We start from the raw sequence: 10,560 nt of genomic DNA on the forward strand, positions 1-10,560 counted from the left end.
TTAGTGGTTGGGGTGGAATGATGTTCAATTTGGCAGGGGAAAGTGAAGTTCCCTTGTCCCTCCCTTGTTCCTGGATGCTGCTGAGGAGTCAGATCTTTCCAAAGCTTCTTTGGGGAATGGTTCAGAATGGATTTTAAATGCTGACTGTACTCATTACCTGTCTGATAAATGGTATAAGAAAGTGCTGAGTGGTGCTGCAAAACTCATTTGGAAATTAAAAAAAAACCACTATAATGGCAGTTCTTCAAAATTAGTGACAGTGGTTTGCTGTGCTGGGCAGGGGGAAGGGGCTGGAGCCTTCAGCCTCAGGAGCAGGGTGGCCACAGGAAACCCTGCAGGTGAGTCCTGGCTCAGAGAATCAGCTGGGTTTGGGCCAGGTGTCCAAACCAGCCCAGGTGTTGCCAAATGATCTTTGTTCAGCCACACAGCCAGCCTGGTGAGGTAAATAAAGTGTTTGTTGTCGATTTGCCATCTTCCCATTATTTTTTTTACCACCACCATGCTCCCAAACATTGTCTGTGGAAGAACTGGTAGGGCTTTTCCAGACTTCCTCCACAGTGCTCCTTGATGCTTATTTACTGTTTCTTCTGGTGGTAATCTTGATTGAAACATGCAGGGGTGGGTTAGTTCCAGCAGTTTTCTTCCTGTTCAGTCAATTCATGTATTTTCTCGAGACTTTTTCAATTTTTCTCCTTCCTTGAGTCACCTCATGCAGCTCATTAGGGATTCATAGCCCAGTTCAGTGCCCCCCTCTCGCTGGTGCTCCTGGCAGTACATCCTCCCTCTCCATTCACCCTTTGCCAGGCACACACAGAGCATCTCCAGAGATCACCCAGGGAGAGGGGGCAGATTGGGAACCAGCTGAGGGCAGGGTTTTCAAAAGCCTTCAATTTCAAATTAATTCTGCCGCTGCTGAAGTTCAAACAAAGGCGTCTCGCAGAGGCTGAGTTTTAGAACCCAGTGGCTGCTGCTGCGGTGTTTTCCCATTCCCTGGTGATGACATTTCTCCATGGCTGGATCCAGACCAAGGGTGCACACTGCAGGGTCCATGAGCGTGCACAGTTGCTGCACAGAGGTGAGAAGAACATGCCCAGAGCAACTTAATTTTCTTTTCCTTCCTCTTCCACTGCTGCAGCTGAAGAATAAATTCATGAAGAAATTGCCTCGTGACGCTGAGGCCTCCAACGTGCTGGTCGGGGAGGTGGATTTCCTGGAGAGCCCCTTCATTGCCTTCGTGCGGCTGCAGCAGGCGGTCATGCTGGGAGCTCTCACCGAGGTCCCTGTTCCCACACGGTAAGGAAACCCAGCCCCAGGCAGGGCACCGCACAGGGAACCTGCACTTCCACCTGGTAAAGTAAAAAAAAAACACAGGCCAGAAGATGTTCTCCACTGCCTTCCATGCCGTGACATGCAGAACCGTCAGGATTGGTGGTGCAAAGTAACGGGACTCACTGACGCTGCTTCATCATATTCAGGTGCTGAGTTTGGTTATAAGTAAACCATTACACAAACACACTGACTTAACAACTCAGCAGTAAAGGGCACTGTCAGTGTTGAATTTAAGTCCTGGGGCTTTTTTCCTGCCCCTTCTGTACCGATCCCAGATTCCCTCTGCGCATTTTTGCTGTATGTATTATTCCTCTTCAGCTCAGATCAAATGGAAAACTCAATTCTGGCCCTCCTGGGACAAAAAAAAAGTCAGGTGAACTTGGATGTACAATTCTACTGGGGCTTGTTGCTTTGTAATGCATAATGGCTCAAGGAAAAATGTCAGAGAAATATTTTATTTATTATGACTCATGTTGCAAATTAATCTTAGTCTCACAGATAGCAATATATCTTGTGTTCTTAAATATTTGAAGTCACTGCTTGAGTATGCCTGCCTGTCTAAGCTGCCCTATGTGAATTCATAGCAGTATCACAGCCCTTGTATGGAGTGGAAGTTAGATGGCTGTTGGAATCCTTGCCTCTTCCTGTGTACCAAAGAAAGGGAAAAGAGCAGCTTTTGCTGCACCTCTAGCTTTGCTCTTTAGTGGTAGTAGCAGTTTGTGTTTCTTGGAGTTTCATCAAGTGGTTTTTTACAGCCACATCCACAGCTGTTTGCACATGCTGGCTATTCAGGTAGGAGTGTGGGGACCCAGATGGGGCTTCATTCTGTAGCAGGTTATGCATTCCTCAGCCTTCCTGGCCTCTGTGTGCTTCAGTGTTGCAGCTTCCAACTCTAATCCCACTGACTATTTTTTAAACATATCTCCAGGTTCTTTTCAGCAGTTGTAAGATGAGGTATTGTTTGCTGTGGTGGTGGGAGCCAGGAAGTTAGATCCAGGATTGCTGGACAGCCTCATTACTCAGTAGCAATAATCAAGGCAGTATGTCCTTCCATGCCAGCGCTTTTCCCAGGAAATAGTATTATCCATTTGCTGTTCTCCAAAGCAAATACTGGCCCTAATCAAAGCAGGAAGGCTCATTAGGTGGCTTTCATGAGTGATGAAGAGCCATTTGCCATAGCTGCATCCTATGAAATTCAATCAAGGAAATCCCCTCAGGGCCAGGAGGAGCTGTGATGGAACATCTCCGGTGCCGGCGGCGTTCCGTGAGCCTGCACTTAAAGCCCGCAGACTGCAGGATGCTGGAGCTTCTGGCATGCCCAGCCTTCTGTCCTGTGGGGCCTCTCCTTTTATTTGGTTCAATTGTTGATGCCCTGGTAAAACTGTGGGTGCCACACGGTCCCAGCTGGGCACCGCGCAGCCTCCCAGGGTTTCCAATGCCGCAGGAACCGATATTGGGGTGCTGTGGGCTGCAGGACTGATGTGGGCCAGGTCTCTCAGTACTGCCAGTGTGACCTGTGTGCTTCTCTCGTTGGTTTTATGTAGGGCAGGATGGGGGTTAAACAGGCAGGTTTTGGCTCAGGGCTAGTCCAGCCCCTCTGTCTGGGGTGCCCTGTTAGGTGAACTTTTCCTGCTCTTAAGCAACTGCAGATAGAGAAGCAGGGAATGGTTTGGGTTGGAAGGGAAGGGAACTCAAAGTCCATCCCATTCCAGCCCCCTGCCACGGGCAGGGACACCTTCCACTATCCCGGGTTGCTCCAGGCCCTGTCCAACCTGGCCTTGGACACTTCTAGGGATGGGGCAGCCACGGCTTCTCTGGGCACCCTGTGCCAGGGCCTCACCACCCTCACAGGGAGGAATTTCATCCTAATATCCAGTGTAACCGTGCCCTGTGTCAGTGGGAAACCATTGCCCCTTGTCCTGTCACTCCAAGTCCTTGTCCCAAGTCCCTTTCCAGCTCTCTTGTAGCCCTTTTAGGCACTGGAAGGGGCTCTGAGGTCTCCCTGGAGCCTTCTCTTCTCCAGGCTGATCACTGCCAGCTCTCCTACCCTGCTCCAGAGCACAGGGGCTAGTAATAGAAAAATCAGGGATATGCAGTTGGAACAGAGATATCCCAGCCTTTCCTGTGTTTTCTTTTTACTGGTCAGATTGAAAAAAAAAACCTTTAAGGCCTTTGGTTTTCTTGTGTCAAATTTAATCCCACAGTACTTGGGACTCCTCATTTGGGGAAGCCCTGATCTGGCAACATGGCTTGGGAATGGCTTTGTGTTTTCATCAGAGCAATGCACAATCATGTGCTCAAGGCTGCTGTTAAATGCAATGAAGATGGAGAGAAAGATGAGGAATAAACCAGGAGAAGATGTTTTTTGGAGATAAGCTGCACAGACTTGCACAGTCTGGTGTGCAGAGCTGGGAAAGGCCAGTGTCTGCAGGTCTCACATGAAGTGAGGTAACTTGCCCATGGTTACCTCACCATGGGAAATGGGGGGCAGATCCAGGGGTCTGGTCCTCCCTGGCCTCCCAAAAGAGGCTTTTCACTGTAAAGGACTTTTCCTCCAGGACTTGGCTGAGATTCCTTTGTTCAGGTGCCTTCAACCCTTATGGAGTTGCTGTTCTAGCTGTTCTAGGAATGCATTGAGAGAAACGTTGGATTTTGTTACTACTTCTGAGAGACTTTGAGCTTGGTGGAACCTCACATTCCCTGTCTTGGAGCATTATTAGCAATGTTAAGTATCAGAAATGAGCATTGGATAACTCAGCACGTGTTGTGTGCAGCAGGGAGGAATTCTCGAGTGGCCTTCGGCAGAGGAAGAGGAGGAGTACGGCACAGCATGGAGTGAGGGCTTTTGTAGCTGGAAATGTTCATAACTAAATGATTATAAATCTATGCACATATACTTTAGTTCAGGCCACTTGTTGTAGACAGGTAGAAGATTTATAAAAGAAAGGACTCATAAAATCAGGCCTGCTCTGTTAAATTTATGGCTAGCCTGTCATTTCTTCTAAGTGCAGCTAAGTAATTTGCAAGTTCCCATGCAAAAACAACCTTAGGTGTGAAAGTTTTGTTAACACAAGAACTTATTCTTAGGTGAAAAACAACTAGCACCTATATAAACAATAAGATCTGTCTCATGAAAATCAGTAGGAAAAAAAATATAAACTAACTATAAATACAGAAGTTTGATAGACATTCAAAATACCATCTACTAGCCAATAAACTGAGTGTGAATGTATTGTCCACCAATAAGATCTGATACAGTGCCTTCTGGTAATCCTATAAAATAGGACCTATACAATTAAGATTGGGCTTTTCTGCATGAAGAAACGTAGTCCTGTCTGCATATTAATGCTACAGCCACTAAAATGCATTAATGTTTTTGTGTTTGTAATGTTTGGCCCGTGAAAAGATCTTGTTCTACCCACTGAAGGCAGATCTGAGCTGAATTAGAGCAAAGAATTTGGAAAATGCCCCAGTCTCCTTGTTTTCAGAAGTGTTTTAGTAGTGCAGGAGCATTCAGGTGCTGCTGCTCTGTGCTGGAAAAGAGCCAGCTGGTTGGGGTTATTGCAGAAGGGGGTTATGGAAGTGCCTGGTTCTCCTGGAAAACCAGGAGAATGCCAAGCAGCAAATCCTGAAGTTATGAACCTCTTTTTTTTTTTAATATTAATATGTTTGGCTAATTTGCATCCTGGAGTTTGGAAAGAGTTGGCTGAGGAACAGTTTTTCTTGAGTGTTATTTTGTAAGACCTGGTAAAGCAAGGAAAGTTCCAGGAGGTGGGAGGAGAGCAGAGGACATGACCTGGGTGTGTGTGGCTTACTCACCTCCCTGTGAACCTCAAATAAAACACTCAAACACCTCGTGAAGGACTCAATTAAGAGGTGTTGTGTAGTAATGCCAATGAATATGGATTTATGGATCCTGTCCTACTAAATTGCTGCCTTTTTTCTTTTAGGACTCTAGATTCTCTTGAACAGAAAGTACTTGTTTGGATATAATACTCCTTATAGGCCATTTAACTTAGGACCTCATCATATTTGAGTTAGGAGATAAAATAATATTTAATCCAGCCCTTGGAAGGGAATAGGTGCTTCTGGTAAGGTTATTTCATCTGTATGTTTGCACTTCCAAAGGTTTCATATCATGCTGTTTTTTAAACCCTTCAGCAGTGACTTGGATGTAGCTGCTGCTCAAAGAGATCATGTGAAAAATAAAATGTCCAAGGCCAGGTTGGACAGGGCTTGGAGGAACCTGGCTAATAGAGGTGTAGATAACCTTTAGGATCCTTTCCAACACAATTGTTCTGTGATTCCATGAAATAAATCCCCATGGAGGCGGACAGGCTTTCGTGGTGCACAGCGCATGGTGGGCCACAGGGTGTAACCTCTGCTCCAAAGTTAGCTTGAGACCTCTGGCAGCCTCCAGATCTCTAACAAGGACCACAAATTTTAAAGTCAAATTTCTGTCTAGGTCTTGTATAAGTAATAAGCAGTTGGTTCTGCCATCCTAAATGGGAACAATCTCTTGGTTTTGTCAGATTTCTCTTCATTCTGCTGGGACCAAAGGGCAAAGCCAAGTCCTATCATGAGATCGGCCGAGCCATTGCCACGCTGATGTCGGATGAGGTAGGTGTCTTGGCATCTCCAGTGGGAAATGGCTTTTCCCAAGTCATGATGTCCTTCCCTCCAGCCTGGTCAACAGGAAGGAGCATTCACATAAAGCTGAAATATCCACGTTACCCTCCTAATTCCATCTGTTGACCTAATTGCTGCCTCTGGCTTTGTGTTTTTTAAAAGTGTGACTCTAGGAGAGGTTTGTCTGCCATGTGTATTTTCTTGCTAGCGATCACTCTTTCATATCAACTGCTAATTAATTGTTGAATTTATTCCTTGTGTCCCATTCTACTGTCCCAGTATTGCACAGCCAGGGATATCACAGAATCACAGAATAATGAGGTTGGAAGAGGCCTCTAAGATCATCAAGTCCAACCTATGCCTTAACACCTCAACTAGACTATAGCACCAAGTGCCATGTCCAGTCTTTTTTTAAGCACATCCAGAGATGGTGATTCTACCACCTCCCTGGGAAGACAATTCCAGTACTTTATTATTCTTTTGGTGAAAAATTTCTTCCTAATATCCAACCTATACCTTCCCTGACGTAGCTTGAGACTGTGTCCTCTTGTTCTGTCAGTGCTGCCCGGTGGAAGAGACCGACCCCACCTGTCTGCAGCCTCCCTTCAGGAAGTTGTAGAGAGCTGTAAGGTCACCTCTGAGCCTCCTCTTTTCCAGGCTAAACAACCCCAGCTCCTTCAAACGTTCCTCACAGGGCTTGTGTTCCAAGCCCCTCTCCAGCCTCATTGCCCTCCTCTGGATGCGCTCAAGCTTCTCAACATCCTTCCTAAACTGAGGGGGCCAGAACTGGACACAGTACTCAAGATGTGGTCTTACCAGCGCTGAGTACAGGGGAATAATGACCTCCGTACTCCTGCTGGTCACACAATTCCTAATGCAGGCCAGGATGCCATTGGCCTTCTTGGCTACTAAGGCACACTGCTGGCTCATATTCAACTGGCTGTCGACCAGCACCCGCAGGTCCCTTTCCGCAGGTGATGCCCACGGGACCGTTTCCCCCAGGCTGTGGTGCCATGTGTGGCACTGTGTCCCGGGCACTGGCAGTGTTTAAGTGTTAGCCAGGAGCAGCTGGCCCCTCCTTGCTGCCCTGGCTGGGCTTTCAGGATTCATTTAGGGCTCCTTTCTTCCAGCGTCCCTGGGGCCCTGTGTGCCGGGGCTCATTCACATCAGCTTTGCTTCTTGGCATTGCTTCGCTCTCCTACTGCTCCTTCATTACAGCTCAGCTGCTCCCAGCTCTCCTGCTTTCTGTCACTCAGTGGTCTGCTTCCCAAAACCCCAGAGTCCCTTCCTGCCACCAGCTCATCTGTCACATGCACTGATCCACCTCCTCTCCACACAGTCAAGAAGATTCCTATAAAAGTCAGCATTAATGTTTTCCCCCCCCACCCCTTTTCTCATTTGTTCTTTGTGATTAATACCAGGCCTTCCACTAAAACCAGTTTATGATGTTGTTTTTGAGTAAATATTGCCATCAGTTCTGTGTTACTGGGTTGAAAATGAACCTGAAGTAGGTGGCTTTGTCTTTCAATTACACTTGTCTTCTCCAAGTATAATTGAAAGTCCCTATGTAGAGGAAAACTTTTTTGAACTAAAGATATAGATAATTGCTTTACTAACATTTTTAAAGGCTAGAAATAGATGGTTTGCTTAAAATTAGATATCTGCCTAAAAGGAAAGAATCTCTGTTGTTATCCAGCCAAAGGAAGGGGCTTTCTGAGTGTGAAACCTCCTTGTGCCACATGTCCTGATACTTCTTCAGAGGTTTCTGAGAAGGAATTAAGTTGATTTTGTAGAACTCAGCAGCTGCTTCTGGAGTCAGGGCCACAGAAAATGCAAACCTTTTCCACAGGGAGTCTCTTTCCCTTGCAGGTATTCCATGACATTGCCTATAAAGCCAAGGACCGTCAGGACCTGATCGCAGGCATCGATGAATTTCTGGATGAAGTCATTGTGCTTCCCCCTGGGGAATGGGATCCAGCCATTAGGATAGAGCCCCCCAAGTCTCTCCCTTCTTCGGATAAGAGGTAATAGCAGGAGAGGGGCTCTGTGGCCAAGGACAGTGGTCATGAGGTGTGGAAAGGGGATGGGAAGAGCCGGTGTTTTGGTTGTGCCAGGTGTATGGAGTGACCTGCACCTGGCTATCGCTATTTAGAAAGTCCTGGAGATATTTTCAGGCCTTCCTTAGTAGCTGGAGGGAGGATGTTCCTGAAAGTCTGTGCCTTTTGAGGTGATGTTGTAGGCACATAATAACACAGCTGGTAGTTAGCCGGGCTCTTCAGGGCTCCTCTTGGTCCTCGTGACGTGCTGTGTCCTCGCCTAGGAAAAACATGTACTCGGGTGGGGAGAACCTGCAGATGAACGGAGACACGCCCCACGACGGCGGCCATGGCGGCGGCGGCCACGGCGACTGCGAGGAGCTGCAGCGCACGGGCAGGTCGGTGACACCCCTGCAATGCTTCCCTTGCCAGAACATTCCTGCCCCGATGGACTGGCTGTACAGGCTGAGGTGTGACCCCAGAATGTGTCCTGGGGGCTCTTTGTGCCCAGATCAGGCTGTCTGAAGGGTTCAGAGCATCCGGCTTCAGCGAATCGCAGAAGGTCATGAGTCAGGTGCTCAGTAAATGATAAAGAGCCATTAAAAAGGACAGAAGGCCCAGGTAGGTGCTGCCTGTTGGGAGCCTGTGAAGTCAGATGAACTGTAGGGGACACAAACATGGCAGGTACAAGCCTCAGTTTGGATTGCTGAAGGGGTGCCTTAGCCAAAAGCAGAGATGTTCCCTTTTCTGGACGTTAGTGTTGCAGTTGAACAGCTGAAAGCTTTTATGGGATAGAAATAGAGAAGGTAACAGTGCCCCAGGCCCTACTCTCTGCTTTATTACTCTGCTTTGTGCCACGTAAAAGTCCACTGGAGTGAGAATACAGCTCAGGTGGCCACGAAACAGCGAGCTCAGCATTTCAAGATGAGTGCACAGGGCTTCATGGTGGCTTTGTGCCCTCCCTCCCACTCTGCATCTTCTTTTTCAGTTCTAGTTCTAGTCTAAATTCTAGGAGAAAAGTCTGAAAGTCTTCACACTGCATTGGTGTGTACAAGGCAGTGGAGTGTCCTGATTTGGGGTCAGAAGGTGTCGTGTGCCTGCCTGCCACAGTGTCTGTGCAGTCCCAGCAGAGGTGGGGAGCTGTGAGCAGGGGAACAAGCAGGGCAGCAGGCTAAACAAGCATTTTTCATGCTGGCAGTGTCAGTGCCATGTGGAGTTTATAAGACTTAAGTACTGTCTTGTCTGTGATCATACAAAAAGGGATGTCTGCGAGTGAGTTCTTTTGTTGTCCAAGAGTATTTCCCTTATGTTTTTACTTCTAGTTCTTTTGCTGGTTATTAATTTGAAGCATTTTTCCATGCAGCAGATTGTTTGGCTCGCCCAGCCATGGTGTCTGCTATGTGGAGAAGTTCAGGGAGGGACTTAGACCAGAGTTAATCTACTTTATTACATCAACTAATATATTTGGGGGGAAAAATCAACAGATGAACTTCCTGAAATAAAAACTGTGGTGGTCTGTTTCAGCAGAAGCATGGCTTGTAGTCCTGCAATCCTCCCTTTCCAGATACATCACATGTTTGAGATGCTATCTTCCCTTGCAACATTCTCTCTGAGATCCCTGGACAGCCACAGCTGTGATAAGACTGTTTTAATGCGGTGATCTCACTCCTTTGGGATAATACTTCATTGCTGGCAGTGTCTCTGATGGCTTAGCGTGGTGAGTTCCATTGTGAAACGTGTTGCATGAGTCTCCTCTTGCTTGTCCCTGCAGATTCTGTGGGGGCTTGATCAAAGACATCAAGAGGAAAGCACCGTTCTTCGCCAGCGACTTCTACGACGCTTTAAACATCCAGGCCCTCTCAGCCATCCTCTTCATCTACCTGGCCACTGTCACCAATGCCATCACTTTTGGGGGATTGCTTGGGGATGCTACGGAGAACATGCAGGTGGGCAAGAGCTTTCAGAACCAGCAAATCCAGCATTTGCCTTTTGCTGTCCAGTCAGAGCAATGTTTGGGCACTGGCAAAGCTGGAATTCTTGGTACAGTAATGGAGGTGTTCTGTGTTTTCACTGCTTTCTCTGCTGCTGTGGCTGTCCTTTGACAACTTGTACAGCAGTTCTTTAAATGGTGAATAAAAGCAGGCCCAAGAGACAGAGAAGGTCTTTGCTCCTTCTGTAGAGAGAAATTCCTCTCATCTGCTCTCAGTTGTACCATTTTAGTCCAATATAAGTTTCCTAAGTCTGAATCCTCTGCCTGATTCCTAAAATACCTGGGCTTTGGCCTCTCTGGTGAAAAGAAAATCCCAAAATAATTAGGAAAATGAGTAACACAGGAGAGAAATGTAAGGTCTTTAGAAAGATGAATTTTGTAATAGTGGGAGGGCACATGAGAGAACCAGCCACATATCCACGGACAGGCTGGATCAATGGCTTAGCTCAGGCTAAAGAGAAGGGATTCTCTATTAACAGTGCTCTAGATGCTTTCTGTTAGTGGAATAATAGGAGGTTGTATTTAGATATATTCAGTTCAGCCAGTCCAGTTCAGTTAAATCTCCTAGCAATAATC

The 10,560-nt window shown here is 47.0% G+C and overlaps 1 protein-coding gene across 4 annotated transcripts in view; it reads left to right on the forward strand.

The window, feature by feature from the left end:
* Nucleotides 1–10,560, forward strand: part of SLC4A4 (solute carrier family 4 member 4) — a 116,244-nt gene that overhangs the window by 81,154 nt on the left and 24,530 nt on the right. For all 4 annotated transcript variants that reach the window (XM_053939857.1, XM_053939853.1, XM_053939855.1 and 1 more), the window contains 5 exons: nt 1,136–1,293; nt 5,862–5,949; nt 7,828–7,982; nt 8,279–8,392; nt 9,766–9,940. In XM_053939857.1, the coding sequence (XP_053795832.1) occupies nt 1,136–1,293; nt 5,862–5,949; nt 7,828–7,982; nt 8,279–8,392; nt 9,766–9,940 (690 nt within the window). The remainder of the gene's footprint in view (nt 1–1,135; nt 1,294–5,861; nt 5,950–7,827; nt 7,983–8,278; nt 8,393–9,765; nt 9,941–10,560) is intronic.

This window comes from Vidua chalybeata, chromosome 4, assembly GCF_026979565.1.
Source record: "Vidua chalybeata isolate OUT-0048 chromosome 4, bVidCha1 merged haplotype, whole genome shotgun sequence".
Lineage (NCBI taxonomy): Eukaryota > Metazoa > Chordata > Aves > Passeriformes > Viduidae > Vidua > Vidua chalybeata.